The 22,407-nt window shown below is 36.3% G+C and overlaps 1 protein-coding gene across 2 annotated transcripts in view; it reads left to right on the top strand.

The window, feature by feature from the left end:
* Nucleotides 1–22,407, top strand: part of UBN2 (ubinuclein 2) — a 51,645-nt gene that overhangs the window by 10,684 nt on the left and 18,554 nt on the right. For both annotated transcript variants that reach the window (XM_053943277.1, XM_053943278.1), the window contains exons 4-11: nucleotides 8,529–8,666; nucleotides 9,888–10,000; nucleotides 11,010–11,508; nucleotides 14,741–14,811; nucleotides 15,489–15,618; nucleotides 16,970–17,088; nucleotides 17,724–17,837; nucleotides 19,159–19,302. In XM_053943277.1, the coding sequence (XP_053799252.1) occupies nucleotides 8,529–8,666; nucleotides 9,888–10,000; nucleotides 11,010–11,508; nucleotides 14,741–14,811; nucleotides 15,489–15,618; nucleotides 16,970–17,088; nucleotides 17,724–17,837; nucleotides 19,159–19,302 (1,328 nt within the window). The remainder of the gene's footprint in view (nucleotides 1–8,528; nucleotides 8,667–9,887; nucleotides 10,001–11,009; nucleotides 11,509–14,740; nucleotides 14,812–15,488; nucleotides 15,619–16,969; nucleotides 17,089–17,723; nucleotides 17,838–19,158; nucleotides 19,303–22,407) is intronic.

Below are 22,407 nucleotides of genomic sequence, written 5' to 3' on the forward strand. Positions count from 1 at the left end.
GTTTCATTTCTTATACTAGCTCTCTGGATTATTAGTGGGTTACTGGCATTAGATTTCCTACTTCAGATCAGGAAGCTATTCTCCTCTTAAAAACCAGTAAAAATAGGATGGTTATTCTGAACACTGAATATGTCTGAAAAAATTGAGACAAAATAGGTTAAACAGCAGGATATTACTGCTTACTTTGTCTGAATATCTTTTGGAAATGAAAACACATCTTGAAGTAAAAGAAAAAGATATTAGTTTGGTGCAGGCAGTATCAGAGATATCAGAATGTTTATAAGAGGGCATTTGAAGATATCTTGGAGGTGATATATAAAATTATGAAAATTAGAACAAAGCCTGGTAAAAAAAGTGGATTATCTAAAAGCTCAGAAACCTCGTATAATTCTTCCTTATTAAATGTCAGAAAGAAGTATGTGTATAGTTTAGTCAAGTAAAAAAAAAAAAAAAAGCTGTCACATGCCAGCCTTTAATTTCTTCCAGTGCTGAGTGACACTGGACAAAACAGCAGTGATCTGCTTTGAGAAGGAGTGGGCTGGAATTCTGACTAGGAGAGGAAAGATTATGAAAAGGAGTTGCAAGAAAAGAGTAAGAAAAGCACATAAGTGCATTGCTTAGCATACATTATGTCAAGCCTTCATTTAAATTCTAAAACTTTACAGTAAAGAGCTGTGAAGTTTTAAGCATGTAGATGTTGCAATGCACCTCACACAGGTCCTGTGACCTGTGTGAGGTGCACAGAAGGTGTCTGCAGAGCTGATACCCTTTTCAGCAGAAGTTGAGCAGTAAACCACAGTGCATAGCAGGCTGAGCTTATCTGTGTGCATTGGTAGTTTCTGAAGCAGGTCTGAAGTTGTGTGGAGAGAGAGCTTGCTGTAAGGTTGCTTACTGTAACTTATATTAGTTTGTCATTTTTCTTTGTCTAGAACTTGAACCTGCCAATATTAAACTGTTCTATCATTATCTCACAACTCCTGGTTGTGCTGCTGGAACAATATTGGGATCTAAGCCTTCATATGTCTTTTCCAAAGGTCAAATTCTGGTCTCCAGCTTGGTAGGAACAGATGTGCTTCATTTCTGCTGAGAAACCACTTGAGCCTATAGGTTTATCTGGTTTCTCACTGTTGCTTAAGTTCATCATCTTCACTTTTAAAATTTTATGATACCCAACCCAAGTCCCAGCTAGGTTTTCCTGGATTTACTGTGTCCTATCACAGATCTGATAGGAGATTTTGAACACTGGCAGTACTCATAGCACAGGTCTCTGTCAAAGTACGAGTCTGCTGTATTAATACTTAGCATACTGTGCCTCCTTCCAGCATTGGTGGTGCTACCAGCAGCAGATCTGGTAGATTTGCAGGAACATTTACTTCTGTCTCTTGCCAGAGTCCTTGCAAAATGTACAAAAGGCAGTTGTTGGAGGACCAGATGGTTGCATCATGTCCTATCTGTGGAAGCTATTGGAGAGTAAAGGTGTATTCTCCAAAGATTGCTGTCCTCAACAAATCATTACGCCTCATGTCTGCGTTACAAATACGGACTATTGAGAGACCATCTTTGTTTTGCTGTTATCCCCATTTTAATATAGAAAAGAAGAAAAATATTTAGTGGGCCAGCTGCAGTCCATGTTGTTGTAGAGCTTAAGGGTTTTGTATGAGTTGAAGTTCAGCAAAACCTCTAATTCCATCATTCTGCCTTGGATACACGAGAAGTGTTCAGAAACAAAATCTACATGTCTGGCTTGCTCATCTTCTGTATGGCCAACTATGAAATTGCCATGTACCCTGAAATGTGTTAGAGCCAGGCCCTGGACTACTTCTTAGAAGACACACTTTCTTACACATAAAAAGCTGTAATATCCTGGGCACAAGCACTTGAAAAGTGAATATGAGTGCCTCTTGAATTGCTCCAGGATTAGCTTGTCTCTACCCCAGAAAAAAAAATTTTGAAAGCTTTCTCAGAATTTTAGTCCTTTTTCTTGTTGCAATTGTGAAAGAAATACTGAGCTCTTTGGCACCGAAACAGATTTATTCCATAGCTTTAGAGATACTTTCCTTTTAAAAACAGATTTTGAGGTAAATGCATTTGCAGGCAAGCAGGAAATCTATGTGAGCAGCTGTTCTTGGCTTGAGCATTTTGACTGTAGTCAGTGGATTGCGATAATTCCAGTAAAAAAGTAAATCACAACCAGCTTACTATTGTTTCTAACTGCTCTATAGGGGTTAGCCTGGTGGCAAGTCCTAATCTTTGCTTATCTTAATGGACCTATACAAAATGTCTATAACCTGCCAAGAAAGCTGCCCCTCCTCAGTGTTTCCACTGCTTTGATGTTGAAAATAGGTTTTGCTGTAGTGTAAGCTGCCCAGAACTACATTCTTTGTGGAGTGGAATTCCTGTAGAATTTTTCACCCAGTCTATTTTTCCTGCACACACATACATGTCCACCCAGATCAGGCTGATTACTTGCTCTTGTGATGACCTCTGATTATTTGGTTGGTTGAATACTTTCCTGGCAATGTAAGCTTTATATAGGTAGAGACTGCAAGGGAACACAGTGCTTTCTGTTATGCAATACAAAAGAGGGAATTTAAAGTAATACATGGTGTTAATGAAAACATACGCTGTTTTCTCTTACTTGAAGGTAACAAGGCTTGGATAGCCAAACCAAAAACTTCCTCCATTTCAAGTAGATGAATGTAGAAAAAGAACTGTTGACGTACAAATCTATAAGTAGCATTTTTTTGATACTAGGTACCCATACTGGCAGGAATTGAAGCTAAATGTGAATGCCAAGAGCAGTGGGAAGCAGGCAGTTCAGTTCTTCAGACACCCAGGCCCCTGTGTAAATATTTGATCTAGTCTGTTATATTCATAGTTCCATAGTAGCCTTCTAAACACTGATGTAAAAAGTCCTGTGCTGGTCACTAGAGAATACCAGCATATCAATGGTTTCTCATACATGGAAAGTTTCTCCAAAACAGGTACTTCAGCTAAAAGGAAGATCTTACTTTTTCTTTAGCTAAATCTTGCCTCAAGAGCTCAGATCATCTTTAAAGAAAACCTTTTAAAGATTTTGTGTTTGTTTTAGTAATTCTGGACACACTGTTAAAAGCTGTTTCTATCTGGGGTCCCTAGAATACTTTCCATAACTTAAGGGCTTGGTCTCTGCAAAAATCTTGTGTAATGAAATACAGTTTTCACATGTTTGCAGGATAAATTTGTCCTCATTTTGTATTCTTCAGACTTAAAAAGATACGATAGATTTAATACCCTCTTTTCTCCTACCTTGGCTTGCCTCTAAAACCTGAAGCTGATGGGTTATCAGTAAGGTTATCTTGGACAAAACTCTTGAATATCTGAGAAACTTTTTCCCAGCAAAGAGAGTATCTCTTCAGGGAATGGCAGCTCAGTGTGTGAATGGAAATTTTTACCATTTTTGTGAGGTTCTGGGCCAGACGTAGTTCCAGGCCAACTTGGTACTGTTCTCTCATTCTTCCTACTCTAAAGAGTTTGTTTTATGCTATCTATGGAAAAAAGTGTTGTTGTTTTAAAAAGATGACTGTCTCTTAAAAACACCTAACAAAGCAACCAAGTTATCAACCCGCAAATGTTAGAGGCATTTACAGAAGAATACTCCATAGGAACCATTATTAAAAATATTTTCGTGGTGTATTGAGAGAAGTTGAACACTGTGGCATTTTTCATCTGGAAAAGGCTGCCTTTGTAGACCTCAGTCGCAAGCCTTATCCGCACTGAATACATGAGGGTGCATTAAGGCTTCTATTTTTAAGAGGTTGACTTGCCAACTGTTTCATTGGTTCTGGATTGGTGTGTTTATATTAGTACTGTCTTCCTTGTTCATTGTCACTTCGCCCAGGCTTGGAAGTTGTGTGTTTGGGGAATAGTGCTCACTTAGCCGAGCGCACCGTGTCACCTTTAATAACGCGTCGTGCACGCTTCCTGCGTGTCTTCAGGGGACACCTGCCGGCTGGCCCCCATTATATCCTATGCATTCAAGTGAGTACAAGGACAAGTTTCAATTTGTAGATTCTTGGCTTTTTATCTTCCTCACCCCAAAATACATCTAGGCATAAAGTGGAGTATCTAACCAATAGATACAGATGCAAGAACTAAGCAGACACAAGAACCAAAATGGCTAGAGGAACAAAGGTAGTTGAGTTTGCAGAGCACGTCTGATGTTTGTTAAAGCAGTAGTAACGTTTTTGTGCTTCTTCTACAAAAAGGCATACCGTTCTTTAGGAAAGAATAAGAATAAACTGAAAATGCAGCACCTGCATAGGTTCTTGAAAACACCTGAAACTTGTATCTGGCCTGTGTAGTACCACTCTTTAAATTTGTAGGAGAAGGAAATAATAATGGCTGTAGCAACGTCCTGTGTTTTGCTAGATTTAATTTTTTGAAGAGCACAAAATCACTTTTCAAAGTAATCTGAGCTACTAGAGGGATAGATCATGGCCCAGGATCAGCTATTCTTTGAGTAGATTAATTTGTTTAAGCAGTACCTAAAGCAGTGAAACTAAGTGTTTCCCAAAAAATACACAAACAGTATGATTACTAATGTAATACAAAGGGAGGTTTATAACATGCCAGAATAACAGATCTTTGCTAGGAGCATTTGTCTTAAGTGTCATATATGGAAAATCTGCTCTTCATGTTAGATGAGAGGAAAATGGGAGTATAACTATTTTTCTGCAGAATCTTCTAGTAGTTCTGTAACATTAAACCTGGAGAGATTAAGTAATACATTACATAATTATTTAACACTGAACTAGATTTTCATTGTAGGTCAGGCTCTGAAAGAATTGTACAGATAAAAGTGGTCACATGACTGGTCATACATTTTATAACTTTGGCTGAAATGTTTTCAAGGTGATAAGAATGTAACCTCAGTGAAGTGAAGGTCACTTAAGCTAATAGCCTAGCTCTGGTGGCTGCTGGAAAGGTATAAAAGGTGTTGGTTGAGATGGGAACACAACAGGAGAATAGATGTGTATTGGTACTTCTCTCAAGGTGCTCAGGTGGGCTGATGGCTTATGATATCCTGCCTACTAAACTAAGATTCTCCTATGAGGCTACCCTGGGCCAAGTATTTTATCTTTTATAATCTCTTATGTTTTTTTCTTCTGTGCTCTGCTGGCTGTCATTTTTCCCAGGGTTAAAAGAAAAACAAACCAACCTGCCAACTTACCTGTGCATTTTGGAAGAGAAACCTTTATTACAGGAAAGGTCTTTGTGCTTGCTTTTTGATATCTCCTTGGATTAGCAAAGCAATGCATTGTTTCCCCTTAACCTTGTTCAAGATTTCCTTGTAGGTTCTATTACTATCTTTCTATTTGAAAGATAGTTATGTGTTTTTTGGAAAACTTAGCCTTAAAGGATGGCAAAGCCAAAGAGTGCATTTCAGTTCTTTGCATCTTGAATAAGCATAGAGATCAATCAACTTTCTATGTTTGAAGTATCTGAAGTGTGTAGTGAGCTGTGTAGATATTTAGTCCATTTCACTGAAGGAGTTGTATTTGACATAATTTCAGTAGCTTGGCCTTTATTCAGTGGGCTACTGATGATCAGTATCAACTAAACAGTTCCTTCCACCCCAAGCTGGTTAGACCTACCTCAAAAATAAACTAAACAATGTACAAAAATTATCCCTGCTTATGTTTTAGCTAAGCATTATCTGTTACACAACAAATAATAACAAGCTGCATTTGTTAAACCATTTAGACATGTTTGCACTAAATCTCATTTCCAAGACTTAGTACAGAAGTCTTTAAAAACTTTTTCGCTTGTGTACCTTTGGAGGTTATTGTCTGGAAGGGAGGTGAATGAGAAGAAGGATCACAGTAGAATATTTGAGGATTGTGGTCAAAATACCTGGACTCAGGAGTAGACAATATTAATATAAGATACTGCTGTGGGTCTGGATTTCAGAAAGAAATCGGTATAGTCCATAAAAATTCACTGTTCTTATTCTTAGATGAAGTTGAAACCAGTTAACTTACTTTTTAAAAAAATAAATTCTTTCATACCAAAACATTAATTAGATTAATGGCACTAAAAGTGTAGTATTGTAGCTCAAGGACAATAGCTTAAAATAACTTAGATATGAACCTGCTTTTTAGATGGTCAGACAGTCTGTCAGTCTTATTTTGTTACCTGCAGGATGGTTCCATAATCAGTCGTAGGACAAACCTGTGTTCACAGGAGTCAGTCAAGCCCTGTCTCTTTGTAGGTCTGAGATTTTTTGATTTGCCCTTGAAATGTGTAAGGAAGAGCAGAACACTGTAAAAGGCTTTAAACTTAGTTTTGTTCATAAGATAAATTGTGTGATTTCATACCCAGAAAAAACTAGTTTAAAGCAAAGGTCTTGAAAACAATTCGTAAGAAGGTTTAGAATTCATAAGAAGGTTTAGAGCCATGTTTCCTTTAACGGAGAGTTCTGGAAGCACTTCAAAATGAAGCCTAATCTCTGTTACTAATACCTTATACAAACATACTCATTTTCTGTTTAGTTAGGGCACTAGAAAATACTAAGTTTAGTTCAAAGGGGGGTGTACTAGCTACACTGTGCTCTGCAGGCCCCTATGTCTAAAATACAACATTGAGTTAAAAGTTATACCTTGTTCAGGATAAAAACAGATTTTGGTAAAGAAAAGTAGTCTTACTCAAGGGTTAAGAGGAACTGAATATCAGAAAGGTCTTTGAAGGTCTGACTAACTTCACAGTCCTTAACAGAAGCTGTTGAAACCTCAGCTGCTTAGTTATACATCCACATCTTGCTGATCTTACTTGCCTGTTGACTGTTATGGAATACATTCATTCTGTATATTAAATTAATTCTGCCTTTCTTGTTGCCTTGATCCAGTGGATCTGTGCCACACAGCATGTTGATAATTCAGATAATTTGCTGTGATTCATGTGATTCATGATTCCTCATTTGTGGACTGTCTTTAATCCTTACTTGTGTGTTACCCAGGCCTTCCTGTACTGCTCTGCATCTCAGTCTTTACTGTGTTGGCTTTTGCTTCCTATGATAATGGTCCCAGCTTTGACTGTGTGATTTTTTTCCTTCTAACCTGGCAACTACTGTGTTCTTCAGTTTTGATCCTTTATAGCCCCACCCTTGCCAATTCAGTTCACACCCTGTCAGCTCAAATGGGAAATGTCTCCTTTGTCTCTTAAGCACTGTGGATAATAACTTCTTTTCTCTACTTTTATTTTCCTTGCACCTAATGAAGCTGGTTCTGAGAGCTGTGGAAAAAAAGCATGAGTTTTCTCTGAAATTCTAACACAACCTCCACTCTCAATTTTACTTTGCATGGTCCTCCTGGTCTTTTAAGATGAATGACAAGTCCACTATTAAGCCACTTCACTTTCATTTTGTTCAGTTAATAGATTCTCTCACTGTCTTGGGCTGGCTTTTCATATCATCTTAGGGTACTATATAAATGCTGTCACCACTTTTCCCATTTTGTCTTTCTGTACTGCTTGTGAAGTTCTCTGTTCCAGGAAGATAAAAGGTGATGAGTCAGGGGCGTTTCTAACTACTTATTCAGATTAAATCCCTGGGTAGGCCTCCAGTTCAGGCTCTTTTTCCAGCTTCCTTGTTGAAGTACATGTTTACTGTTTTACTTTCCTGGATAACTCTTCTTCCTGTCTAAAAGTCTTTGGTAGCCTAGACTTTTTGGTTCTTAAACCATTTTATCTTCAGTATATTTTACATGGCATGGAGGTTGGTGGTTGCATGTAATAATACAGTTGATATTGTCATCCTCTATACTGATTATTGACCACTTCTTCTATGTCTTTGGATTTCAGTATTTTTGAGATTCAGCTTTATAATGCTAACATGGAAATTTCTTCATAAATACTAAGTACTTTTCAAAATAAACTATTGATAGAGTTTGAAACATCTTGTGGTTTTAAAATTGTCTGAACAAAATGAAATGTTTGCCTTCAAATGAAAAAAGTCCTGGCATTGTGATATTTGTTTAAGAGGCAACATTGTATTAAACATCTAAAATTGGAAATAAGGTTACAGACACTGAAATTAAGTTTATGTCTGCAATAGCATTTTTATCAAAAGAAAATTTCAGGGAACTTTTTAAAAGAAGTAGGGTTTTGAGCAGGGCACTTTGGTGAGTTGCCTTGAGAAAACAGTAGGTTTTAATGCTGTAATGCTGCCTTTTTGTTAAAAAAATGGCATTTATTTGAAAGGATGCTCTGTGATATTAATGTTCTGTGCCTCAGCGAGTTAATTATATTATTATTATATATAATTATTATAATATATATTATTATATATGTTATTATATTATATATTATTATAGAATTATTTTATATTATTATTATTATAGAATTGCTATCCTGTTTCTATTCTAGCAAGCTGTGCTGTGAATTGATATATATATATATATATATATTTTTATGTATAGGGACTGGTGAATTAAATACATGTTTAGTTTATTAAGAAATGCTGATAAATTCATCTTTCTTTTCCTACCCAGTATGATGAATTGGTTCCTGCATCCCTGACAACCAAATATGGAGGGTTTTATATCAACACTGGTACACTACAGTTTCGCCAGGCATCTGAATCGGAGGATGAAGACTTTGCAGAAGACAAAAAGCATAGGCCACCTAAAGTGAGTGATTTTAATTAAGGCTTTTATACAGAAATAGAAGCTAGGTGGACATTTGAAATATCTGATATGCTTAGAATGGCTCAGATGAAGAGTCCAAAAGCAGAATGATGCATGGTACTGTTTTATTGCATTTTCTGTTTTGTGGCTCATGTACTAGCATTCAGTAACTAACTGAGAATGTCTGCAGGCTGTCCAGTCTTGTAAGACTAAGCATCTGTTTAGCCAGCCTGACAAATTGTATCCCCCCATCTTGAACTGACAGATGATTTTGTAATTCTGTAAGAATTTTATTATACAAGATGAGACCTTAAATTCATTGCTACTGCTCTTAATGATTTTGCACAAAGTTAGCATGATATGAAATTGTCCTAGTATTGAGAATTTTAAACCAAATTTAACCATATTTAACCATTAAACCATATTTTAAACCAAAATACCTGTTAAAACAAACTCAGTTGATAAGAATAACTATATTAAAATTATATACACAATCTTTCCAAACAGCATGCTGTTCTATAAACTTTGACAAGTTACAGTCAACGCAAACATAATTGCAATATGATTCACAAGTTGCATGCCATTTCTGAGAACTTAGTTCTTCCTGGTGTCCTTTCCTGCTCTATAACTCTTAATTTTAAGGTTCTTGTCCTGACTCTCACTGGGATGCCGATAATGTTCTTTCTAGCAACCTGTATGATGCTATGGCTTTGATTTGTGACTAAAATTATGTTGATAACTACACCATAATTCTACCTGTTGCTGTCTAATGCTTGCACAATCTGAAGGCTTTCTGTTTCCCTGCCCCCTCAGATAATCTAAGGGTCAGTAGGGGAGGGGAGGCAGGTGTCCTGTATTGACCAGCAAAGATGTTTCATAGTGGGCAGCTTCATAGTCAGCAGTGAAACTTTGGTAGCACAAGAAGGTGCAGGAATTCCAAGGTAGCCATTGGCCATACTGGCTGGGCAGCAGTGTGCATGTACCTTAGAGTATTTCTCTTACTGAAAACTCTAAATTTCCTCACTGTTTAAAAATGATTCATGATTAACACTTGTCAGTAACTTCACTTGCTGCTAGGAGTCCCATCATACCATTTGCCTTTACACACATTGAGGTGTTTTTCCTGGCTCTGAATTGGAAAGTGTAAAGAAAACTGAATGTTTCTTGCTGTAGAAGTATTTTAGGGTGGAAGAATCACTGTCCTTTATTTGATCTCTTTTCTAGATAGCAAAGTTGAAAGAAAGTGAAGATCGTGGAATGAAGAAACGCAAGCGAAAAGATGAAGGGACAGAAAAGGAGAAGAAGCCTCGGAAAATGAAAGTTCCTAAGCAGTTGGGGTAGGTTTCTTTTTCTTGGTAAGAACCCTTGAATTATATTTGAAGTTTGGCTTTGAGATTGTATGCAATAGCAAGATCTTTTAAATATTGTACTTTTATACTGTAATTAATAGCTTCTAGATTTTGTTTCAGAATTTGTATGGGGTTTTTATATGACTCAGTCCTACAGGCTAAATTTTTGCCCCCTGAAACTTTGAACAAGGAATAATAAGGAAAGACAAATCACAGAAAATAAATTTTGAATATTATGAATAGCATAAAACATCATTGTCCTACCCAACATCTAAGATAGCACTAGGATTTACATCTTCTAATGAAAAATAATTTTCTTCCTGTCTCTGTTTTTCATCTGTAAAGCTGTAAATACAGTTTAATTATTCTTCTGCATATTTCTTACTGACTTTGTGCTGAATTCTGAGGCTAGCATAGAAAGATTATGATGGTGGACTAGATTAGGTGGCTACTAGAAAACTATTATTCAGTGGATGGAGGCTGTCTTACTGTGAATATTAACATTGAATATTGAAAATTTATTGACTTCATTTTTCATCAAAGTGACAAATTGGTGGAAAATTCTCAGTTTAAATAAAATATAGATTTTGAGCCTGCATTTAAAAATTCTTAACAATGAAAAGAATTTTAACGGATATGCTGTGCAGGCAGCCTGCCACAATTAAGCAGTCTTGGGAGGCAAATTTAAGTATTTTAGTTTTGTAAATCTGCCATGAGTTTTAACGCTTGCCAACTTCTCCATAATTAAATTGAGAAGTCAAAATGAAATAACTCTTGCCTTAATGGGTATAAAATGTAACAAATCAGTTGGAGAACGTGTAGCCACATGACTGCCTAAGGTTTATGGTAATCGATAAAATGGTCAGAAGATGGAAGCAGGAAGTACTTGCTTCTTCCCCCTGATAAATTTTAATTGTACTAAACTTTGAGTTGTGTTGTTAAAGGTTACTAAAGCCTCAAAAGTCACATGCTAATGAAAGCTTTCTTTCCTCTACAGAGTAATGGCCTTAAATTCACACAAGTCTGAGAAGAAGAAAAAGAAATTGTATAAAGATTCGCTTTCTCTAGCTGCCATGATCCGTAAATTTCAAAAAGAGAAGGAAGCCATGAGGAAGAAGGAACCTAGTCCAAAACCTCCAGTGACTGTTGCAACCTCTACCCCTAGTAAAATTCCTTCCTCCTCTCTCAGTGCAGGAAATGATATCTCTGACTTGAATCTTAGGATCAATGATCCTGTCCTCTCCATTTTTGGTAGCACAAATGAACCTGAGCTCCTGCAAGAAACTGAAAGTGCCCTGGAGATGTTGGGAGACATTGACTTTGACAAGTTGCTTGATGGCACTTCTGATGGCAGCCCGGTGTCTGAGCTGTCAGGAGAGAATGGAAATGTCACTCAGGCAACCTACACCTCTCAGGTCATGACACCCAAGCAGGTACCTGCCCTCCCAGAAGGTCTGCCTATGCTACTTGAAAAGCGCATTGGAGACCTTCGAACAGTAAGTATGAATTCACTGGTAGTGGATTGCATTCAAGAACCTGAGAGAACAAGGAAGAACAATTAGGACCTTGAGTGTCATCCTTGAATTGCTGGCTGAAACGTTAGAAATGAAGAATTGATGTTAATGGCAATCTTAAAGGCTGTGTTTATACTCAGATGAAAACGGGCAGAGATGATGCAGGTCAATTTTTTTAGCAGTGTTTGTTTCACAGTGGAAACAGGGTTTTCTAAATTTTCTATGTACAATTCTAACACTTCATAACTTGTAATGTTCATTTATTTATGGGTTTTTCTCCATAATGGAAATACCAGTGTTATTTTAACTTGAATTATTAAATGGAATGGGTGTTTTCTTACTTTGGAGGAGGTTACCTGAAATATGACTGCAGCTTAAAAATCCATGTATTGGTTTTTTGGCTTTAACTTGCCAGTTAAAAAAAAAAAAAAAGAAAAAAACAAGTGAAACCACCACCCAGCTACAAAAAAACAAACCAACCAACCACAAAACTGAACTTGTTCTTCTGGAAGGTTAGCATGGAATCTCAGCTCCTCAAAAATGGGATGAAAGATGTTAAACAAGTTATGAATATTCCAATAAGTTATTGAAAGGGATCAGAGCTATTAAGGTATTACATACTCCTTGTTTCTGTTATGGATGTTGAGAATAATAAGTTGAGAATAAATTTGTTGCTTGTTGAGATTATGATATTAAAGCTTTTCCTTACTTAGAATACAGTGCAGCTTTTCCTTATTTAGTATAAAGTGCAGCTTTTCTTTACTCATAGTTAACTGCTTTTTCAAAACTTACTTCCTTTTTTGGACAAAAAGAAAATAATTTACACAATTGCAGAGCTTGCTTTGCTTTTACCTGTATAGAAGTGTCTTCTAGTTTTCTTATTTATTTTTAAACATACCCAGCTAAATACAGCCAAGGAATTAATATTTACTGAAGTAAAGGAGCTTCTGTCTGCCTTTCAGTATACAGGTTAATTTTGCCATGAATCAACAATAAGCTGCTAGCAAAAGTGCAGAAATGCATTAGGCCAAAATTCAGGAAGCGTTAGTGACCTACCCCAAGTTTTTTGATGTTGCTTCTCTGTATAACAATCCCAAACCAGTTGGGAGGCATCTTTAATTCAGTGGCTCTTGGAAAACATAACTCCTCATAGAAAGTGGTTTGGGTTGGAAGGGCCCTTTAAGATCATCCTCTCCAATCCCCCTGCTGTGGGCAGGGATATCTTCCTCTAGACCAGTTGGGAACTCTTCCATTTTTGACAGTGTCTTCTGAAAGCTTCCTGGTTAAGCAGAGGAAGTTTATGCTTGGGGAACAACTAGACTGTATGTTGACTTAAAGATTGCAATTTCCATATCTCCTGTAAATTGCAATCAGACACCTTCTAAAAAGCACTAAAAATGAAAGAATCTTTTCAAATATTTACCAGATGCTCACAGCTTTAGATCTCTTTAGCACAAAGAAGAGTTTTTAAAGCTGTAGGAAGAAGCCTATGCTCCATGGATGGAGTAGAATATCTCAAGATTATAAAAATAGTAAGATTAGAAAGCCACTGACTAAAGGCAATAACTTCCTGACTTCCTTTGATAGATTGATGTGTTCTAGTTCCCCAAGTGGGGTATTCTGTACTACCATGAGAGAAGGCAATATTGTATACAAGAAGGAAAGTAAATAAAAGGGGTTTTACTCTATACTAAAGGTCACTGTCAAGATAATCACTCTGGAAATAAAACCCAACCATAGTTAGTGATGAAGTTTTTTGAATCTGCCAGAGTTGCTCGGTTTAAAAGCCCGCAATGCTGTCCAGCATAATATTATAATGTTGGAATTGCCTTTCAAGGTCTACCTGGGACCAAAATGTTAAAGCTTTTTCTTTCTGCTTTATATAAATTAGATGATGACTCTAATCTTTGTGTCAATTAGACATAAAGGTACCGGATTTAAGACTTTGACTTGTCTTTTTGGCACCCTATCACTTGCAAGCATCTATAACTGTTCTAAATTTTTTAGTAGGACAAATGCTTCAGTGTTCTTAAACACATAGTACCATCCCCTCAACAGCTGTATTTATGGTAGAAAACAATGAGTGGAATGCAGTCTTTGCAGGAACTTCAAACTCCAGTATCAGTGTTCATGACTGAAGCAATAAAGCATTCAGACAATGGGCTACCTTACGGCTTTGACAGTGTCACACTCTTTTCCTGTGCAGTTCACACAGGAAGAGAGGTAGAGTTCACAATCTATAGAAAACTATTTTTTTTTTCAAATTTAAATGGGTCAGTTACAAAGAGCCAGAACAGTAAGTATTTAATAGTAATAAATGAATTACATTAATTCCTTGGATTATTTGTCGTTTTTAGCTATATTATTGCAAGTCACCATTCTATGGGTTTTTTTAAGGGCTCTTTTTTTCTCGACTTCTGAATTTCTGCAGAGTAGATGTACACTAGAAAAAGGTTCTTAATGATTTTTGTAGAATGGTACAGGGAATTGGCTTTGTCCTATAAGCTGTCATTCCTTGTGGGGAAAAAAAAGGGATCTAGGTGATAAGAACAAAGATAAAGGGATTCTGCATGGGAATTGCTGGGAGATCAGTAAAAACTTCTGATAAAAAGAACAAAAATACCAGACAAAAATACTAAAGATACAGTCTAAAGATGGCAAGAATGCTGGACAGCAGCAGAAAGGAGGAATGAGGTATTCCTTTAGCATATATAATCCCATTGTAGAAATTGCAGTGAAGGTTTGAGAGAGCTCTAAGAAAGCTGGAAAGATGTGACTGGATGAAGCACATAGCAGGTAGAAAAAGATGGAGTAGAAATGTTAGTTAATGCTCTTGCCTTCTTGACCTGTCAAACAATACTTCTCTTTTTAAAACAGAGATAGTAGAATGTTGGTGGTGGTGATGGTGATAAAGCATCTACCGTTTTCTTAATGGTTATTCAAAAGATGAATGTGTTAACATCAGTGATCCAGGCAGACCCTAAACAGAATGATTGTCTGCCCTAGTGCAAGGTGTGTATATTTGAGTATAACAATAACAATCCTCAGGTTTTTTTCTAAGCAGCTGAGAATAGCTTGGTTTTCTTTATTCTTTTCCAAGTAATGTTTTCTGGGAAATAAGAATATGATATGGCTGCAAAAGTAAAGATACAAAGACGGTTGGTTCAAAATACACTATGAACTTGAATGGGTTTTTTTTAAATTGTATTTCCAGGCTGCCAAGATGTTTGATGAAGAAGGCAGGAAGAAGTTTTTCACACAAGACATGAATAATATTCTTCTGGAGTAAGTGCTTATCTGTAGAACCTTCCCTTTTTGGAAATGGGTTGAAAGGAAAAATACAGAAGAGGAAGTATTATTGAGGTTGTTCCAACAAATCCCTTAAAAGTCAATGAAGGTAGATCAGTCTAAGCTCTAGTTATTAGCTAAAGAGATTTATATATGCATACAATTCCTGTCATGCCTGTCTTTATCCAGTGCAAAATGTTTTGTAGTACCCTGGTCCTTGACTTCATGTGTAAAATTCAACAGAATTGCCTTTATTTACTCCTGTCTCCCACTTTTGTTAATCAAAAGATCTTCAGCTTTCATGAGGGCAAACACCAGATTTTTTCTTTGTAATCTTCAGTTAAGGGTTTAATATAGAAAGTTCTATGTTCATATTCTAAGAAATAAAAGTAATCTCTAATTAACAGTCAAATTTTGATTCACAGTGGTGGGTGTAAACTAAATTTGAATGAGTGTTCAAGATTGCTGGACAAGTACATACATGAATGGTTTCTTGCCATTGATTAGGACTTCTTCCTTTTATAAAAAAGCTTATCTGAAAATATCCCAAGCTGCTATTTTTGGTATGCATAGCTAGAATATACTACATTTCTAAAGCTTCCTTAGTAGGTTTTTGTTCAGATGTCATCTTTACCTTGGAGTGTGTCTCTGAGTGTCTCCTGTTTGTTTGTCAGTATTGAGCTGCAGTTACAGGAGGTGAATCCTGCCATCCGCAATGGAGTGTACTCGCACCTGGAGGCTTTCGTGCCGTGCAATAAGGACACGCTGATAAAGCGCCTGAAGAAGTTACACCTCAATGTCCAGGTAATGAGAGAGGGAGGAGGGAGAGGAGCTCCAGCAGGAATCTATTATGTGACATCAAGGAGGACTGACTGCAGCAGAGTAGAGCAGTAGCCACACAGCCTCAAATCAAGAATAAATATTTTGGATCAGTTGCTAGATAAGTTTAAAAGCTTCTTTCTATATAAATGATATTGTCACTATGTTAGGAAGAAATATTTTAAGTATTTCAGAGTCTTTATTTGAGAATTATGTGCTTTCATCTTGAAAGCTGGATACAGGCTATTAAGGAGTGTTTCTGCTGTCATCACTAAATATTACTGTAGTCACAGGGTACATATCAAAGCAGCAGAATTAGAAAGCCACAGTAATAATGGCTATGACAGGCTAAAAATACATACTTTTGTTTTCACTTTGTGTCAAGAAAAAAGGAAGGCTACATGGATAATAGATGACCCAGCCTATATTACTTGTTCAAATTTCCTTTTGTGGCTAGGTCTTACAAATACTTCATATGCCATTTTCAGTTACTTTTCTTTTGAAGATTGTTTTCCTGTTGAATAAAAAAGCTGTCTGTGATCTGAAGTACCCTGACCAGATTCTTTAGATAATATCCAGGACTAAATCTTGCAGAGAATCTGAAGATGAATGCAGAGATCTTGGTGCTTACTAATAAGGCAAACAGATTCAAATGCTATTTCTAAGCAGATAAACATAAAATAATATTCTAGATCTTTTCAATAAGCAATTAAAATTTATAATGTCAAGTCAGAAGATGTAGAAAGTGAATTTAAAACATGTAGCGAAGTGTATAGTACATTAAGTTAATGTTTGAAATTCTCAATATTTTTATTAATATTCTAAATACATAGTCCCTACCTTTCAGGTACATAAATTGCATGTAATAACAGTCCACTACTTGGATAATATAATACATACTCATATTTTATTCATTACCTAGGATGTTTTTATACCACAGTTTTTGGAGACCTGATTAATAGGCTATTTATTTGCAAATGGTTGAGATATTGATCGGTCAGTTTATTTCACTTTTTCCCCCTTAAGTTTTTTTTCCCTTCCCTATTTTAATTTAAAAGCATTATTTAAAGAGATCATGCCATAATGTTTTGGGATGTTCATGACGCATTTATTTGTGACTATCTTTTGTTGTTTCTGATCTCAAGACTTACATGCATTTTTATAATGTTGTTGCACCTAACAGGATTCAAGTGCCATGTAGAAATATGTCTGTTGCAGTCCATAAATAGGACTGGAAATGTTACCTTGGGAGTGATCCAGAAATCTTCATGAGACTCTCTGAAATGCTCTTTATTTTACATCTAATAGGATTATTTTGGTACTCCTCTTTTCACAGGATGACCGCTTGAGAGAGCCATTGCAGAAGCTGAAATTGGCTGTCAGTAACGTCATGCCTGAACAGTTATGCAAGTATCAAGAGGACTGTCAGGCCCGCAATCAAGCCAAGAATGCCAAGTAGGTTATTCTGGAGGCTGTGCAAGCCTATTTAGAACCCAGCTGGAAGTTTGTATCCATGTTGTTTACTTCCTTAGCTCAGAAAATCACTCAGCTCCAGTTTAAGGGTATCTTTTTTTAATTGTACAAAATACTTAATTTTGTGTAAGTGTTATTGTCTGATATCAGAGAGAAATTCCATTAACTGAGTAAGATAGGTCTTGATAGAAAAAATAATCTGAAGGATTACTCATTGATTCCTAAAAAGGTGGATTAATGAGGATGGTGTGTTGAGATTATTGATATACTTTGTTCATTGTAATTGTTTTGATCATAGTTAAACAATTTTAGACTTGGAGAGGTATTAATAGTTTGATAAGTATCCTGACACTTCCCAGTAGAGGCATTGCTTGAAGCTCATAGGGGCATCAGTGAAAGCATCTGTACAGTGTGTTCTTTTCACTTGTCTGAGAACAATAAAGCAGTGGGGAGAGGGAGGTAAAACTCTTTATCCTATAAGGAAGCATAGCAAAAATCTTAAACAGGTCCTCTGTGGGTTACTTTTTTCCCCTAACACCTAGAACAACACTCCTTTTTCAATGAAATATTTTGTCTGTGTTGTATAGCTCTAAAGAAAATAATTGTTCCAACTGTAGGTTGCAAGCAGAAGATGAACGAGAGAAAAATGGATCAGAGGAAGACGATGATGAGAAACCTGGAAAGAGGGTTGTTGGACCCAGAAAGAAGTTTCACTGGGATGACACAGTGAGGTAAGACAAAACTACGTTTTCTACCAAGAATTTTCACTGACTTTATAAAGGGATCTCCAAGAGGATGTTATTACATTATAGAGTTGAATAAATAATTTTTCCCAGAATTACACCTTGGAGAAGTCTTGAAGACTGTTGGTGTTAAACAGGCAAACTGGAGTTCTGTAATGGTGAAACATCTTCATCTTTAACTCGAAAGGAAAAATCATCCTGTGTCCAACCCTTTCAAGTTTCACTGCTTGTTTTTCTGCTTTATCCAAATACATGAGTTTTCTGGCTCCAGGACTTTGAGCCTCTTTAGGTAAAGAATAGGTGTAAGCAGTGTTATAACTGCTTCCCACCTTTCTAGGAATATGTTACAAAACACCAATGAGCACTAGAGATTTCTGCCATAGGAGAACAGACCATCAAAATCGGTGATAAAGATTTGGCAAGCCTCCCAATCCAACAACAACTAGAATAATGCATTAATCTTAACCCCTTCTGTTCCCTCTGAACACAAGTTCTTTATCTCTCAAGAGTAGAACAGATTCTTATCTGAAATGATCAGATGGTAGAGTTTGATTTCCTAGAAGAGATTTTTCTGAAAACTCAGATGAGTAGTATTTAAATAATCTAGACTTTTAAGCAAGCACATCTTTCTAAATTAGTAATTTCCCATGCAAGATCTAAGATAATTTTAGTACAAGAGTGTGTGTATATATATGTATGTATGTATTACTAGAAGGGACTGGTGGACTTCTCTCAACGAATCTATTAAGTATGTGAAGACAACAGGGAAGAAAGCTTCATTAAATACGTACAAGCAATATAGCTTGGACTGACCTGGAGGGGAGAGATACTTAAATCTGTTGCTTTTTTCATTCAAGAGGCTCTGAAAGGATGATGCTACTTAACTGTGTGTGCTTTTATATTTTTAAGAACAAAAGACAAAATCCCTGTCAGAAAGAATCCTCTGTAGAAGTATTCGATGTAGAATGGATTTCACTTCCTTTCAGACAAATCAGAGATCACTGTGAGGAAAGTGAGAGAAGATGTTCTAAATATGAGAAAACCACAAAGAAAATGTAAGACAAATTATAAAATGATATTAGGATGAAAATAAGAGCAATAGAGTCTGTTGGAAATGAAGAAGTGACAATGGTAGAGCATACCAGTTTGTAGTAGCAACACTTTGTGCAGCATAAACTTCCAAAAAACACAGTTGGAACTGAGCACTTCCTACAACTATCAGTAGACAGCTTCAATTTCTTAACCTTTTTCTGCTGAGCTTTTGAAAGGACTGTGTCTTTCAATATATTTATTTTGTTTCTTTTTGCAGGTCTCTTTTGTGTAATCTTGTCAAGATCAAGCTGGGATGTTATGAGCTAGAGCCAAATAGAAGTCAGTCTGCTGAAGATTACCTCAAAACCTTTATGGAAACAGAAGTGAAACCACTTTGGCCTAAAGGCTGGATGCAGGCAAGGTAAGATAACTGCTTTAGGTATCTACTCATTTTGGTGTTAATGATTTCTTTGGTTCCTATTTATTGTCTTACACTTGACTCAACCATGTACTATTGGTATTGGTTGGAACTTAGGAATATGTTTGTGAAGCTGGAATAGTTTAGAAGAACAAATATTTTTCTAAAATGAATTTTCTGTCTTGTTTTTAAGCCTGAGAATGAAAAAACCCACTGTTTTCCTTGGACAGCTATTTGCTTTTTTCATCTCCTAGAGACTGAATTTACTGCTGCTTCTAACACAGCATGAAGCATGATGCTTCATTTGAGGAGAAGTATGAGGTGGGAGGGTAACAGCTTGGAAAGTTCTTTATGTGATATAGGAAGTGATAATGATCTAGAAATCAGTTTTGCCTGTATGTTGGAACACTGCATTATCAGACTGCTCACACAGGCTTTAAAATTACAAGCTAGAATTTCAATAGCAGTGTTCACAATAGACTTAAGGTTTTTGCTCTCTTTTACTTGCTTGCAATTGGGATGCCCTGTTTTACAGTAGTTAAAAATACACCAGTTTCTATACTTGCTTCTTACAGATGTAAGAAACAACCACACAAAAGAGGGAGAAATAAAATGGGAGCAATAGTAAACTGTTTTGAAGTGCAGGTTTGGCAGAGCTTTCCAATGGTTTGGAGTGAAAGAGGAGCAAGGACAGTTTGGCCTGAGTTCTTTCTCTCTGTAGCAATCACTGCAAAAAATAATTTCATCAAACTTCAACCTGATTGTAAAAACTAAATTATACAACTACTCAACTTGCTCATGAATACCTTGATTTTAGTTTAGTCAAATCTGTATCAAGCTGTAAAAATAACTGTACTGAGATATTTCTGAGATCAGTCAGTGTAGAAATAGCTGGTTAAATAGTAACAAAAAGAGCAAATGAAGTTTTACACTTCCTGGCATACAGCTGACTTCTTTTTGCTCAGTTTTTTAGTTTTTGTGTAAGTATGCTAATGACTGAGATGTTATCTGTTATGAAGATTTTATTGAATTAGATGAGACAGAGAATCCCAGTTTAATTTAAGAATGGAAGATAGGACAGAAAGATCACTGATGATAGTGGAGAAATAGTCAAAAAATAGTGTGAGGTGATTCAAAAATACATAGAAATGAAGCATGTTAAAATTCTGTATTGGAAAGCCATAAAACAAACAGTTCTCTCCTTTCCATTTGATAAGTCTGCTGAAAATTTCCCTGAGCTTTTAAATTACCCATACAATTGGCTTCAACAATAAAAGACAAAAACTAAACAAAAATCAAAGTGCCCCCTAAAACCACCAACAGACCAAACAAACCCCAATAGGTGACAGATCATAACTTCCCATTAACCAGCAAGACTTAATTTACTAATTGAGTGGTTTTAGTACCATAATGATTTACAAATTGTCTTGTATCTACTGGGTGGCACTTTCCTGCCTTCTGTTAAAGAAGTGATGTATTGTAATTTGTAGGCAAACAGGTTTGCATAGAAAGAGGAAAAGAAAGTATTTCCTGGAGTCTGGCAGTGGTAATTCCTAATACAGCACATAATTTGTATTCTGAATGCTCATGTTGTTGGGATTTTATGTTAGGGATTATGCTGAAGGCTTATCATTTTTTCGTTTTTCTATGTGGCCTCAAGTGAGAAGGAACTATATAAACTTGAAAAAAAATAGGTATTTAATGCTAAAACTGATCTACTGAGCATGTATTTTTAAGGAATTCTTACTAATCAGAATAGTCTATGGTACCAGAACTTTGTGGGTTCAGCTTAGAAGAAAAATTTCTTGCACTTTCAAAGTTAATTGTATTTAATGTTTCTTATAACTTCATAAGGAAGGAAGAGGTAAGGTATTGATCATAACTTGAAATTACAGAATCAAAGGATTGTTAAGGGTGGAAGGGACCTCATATACTGCTCTGTCCTTTCTTTGTACCATGTCTGATTTCTGTCCTTTTATAGTACTTAAAATTTTGTCTTTAACCTTGACGGATGATGCTACAAATTACTGGGGCCTGTGATTAATTTTGAATTTTCATTTCCAAATTAAAAAGATTAAGGAATGGATAAAGCACCAAGAAGGAAGTGGGAAGGGAAATACTCTGGAGAAGCTGTATAGGTTGGGAGGTGGCACATTAAACATGTAATGAGGAACGTTGGTTTTTCTTCATAGGCGTTCAGTAGTCTCTGTTGGAACAATGCAGTACAGATTTGGAGGTTAGTGTGGTGAAGAAAATGTGTAAATGGAGCTGGAAATAGAATCTGAGAAGTAAGGCACTGAACTGTAGTGAGAGGATCAGTGTTTTCTTACGAGATGACATGAGATTTTTGGACACTTGGATTTTTTTGTAATTATGTAGCTCTGCAGGCTGTATTATCAGTGGTGAAAAGCTCTTGTTCAGACAGCTGTTCATGATGTGGTCAGTGTCAATGTGATGGCAGTGCTGTAAGAAAATGTTGTCTGTCCTAGTTTGCCTATCTGGAAACAAGGAAGGGGACCAAGTTTTCATTTTCTATTCATAGCCGCATTTGAATAGTAAGCTATAGGATAGATACAGCAATCATTTTCACTTTCCACTTGGCAACTAAGGAGCTGAAAACATTGAATAAAAGCATGGCAAGTATTGATATTTGTCACACTGGCTCCTGCCATTCCTTGGCTCTGTAGTAACATGTATGTCTAAGTCTAGTGTAACTGAATTTAGAGAAGTGATACAAAATAACCTAAGGTTTTTCTTTTATTAAACTTTCAAAACCTTTTAAGTAGTAAAAGTACTGAAGAAAGCTAGAAGCAAGCTTGGCTACTGTGTTTGGCCTTTTATCTTCTGTGCTTTAAAAAAACCCTACAAGAGATTAATGACCACAAACCCAAGCCTATGGATCAGTGTGTTGGACATGTAGTGTGAAGAGTTTATTATCATTTTTTATATCTTCTGTTCATGGATGCCAAGACCTATACCATGACAGCAAGGCAAAGTAATCATTAGTTCCCTTGGGGACAGATAATCAAAGGCTGGTTCTGAAAACCAAAGGATATTTGGGTATTTAGTGGTCATATGCTGTTTGTTGCTGTAGAATAATTTCATGTG

The sequence above is a fragment of the Vidua chalybeata genome, chromosome 5 (genome assembly GCF_026979565.1).
Source record: "Vidua chalybeata isolate OUT-0048 chromosome 5, bVidCha1 merged haplotype, whole genome shotgun sequence".
NCBI lineage: Eukaryota > Metazoa > Chordata > Aves > Passeriformes > Viduidae > Vidua > Vidua chalybeata.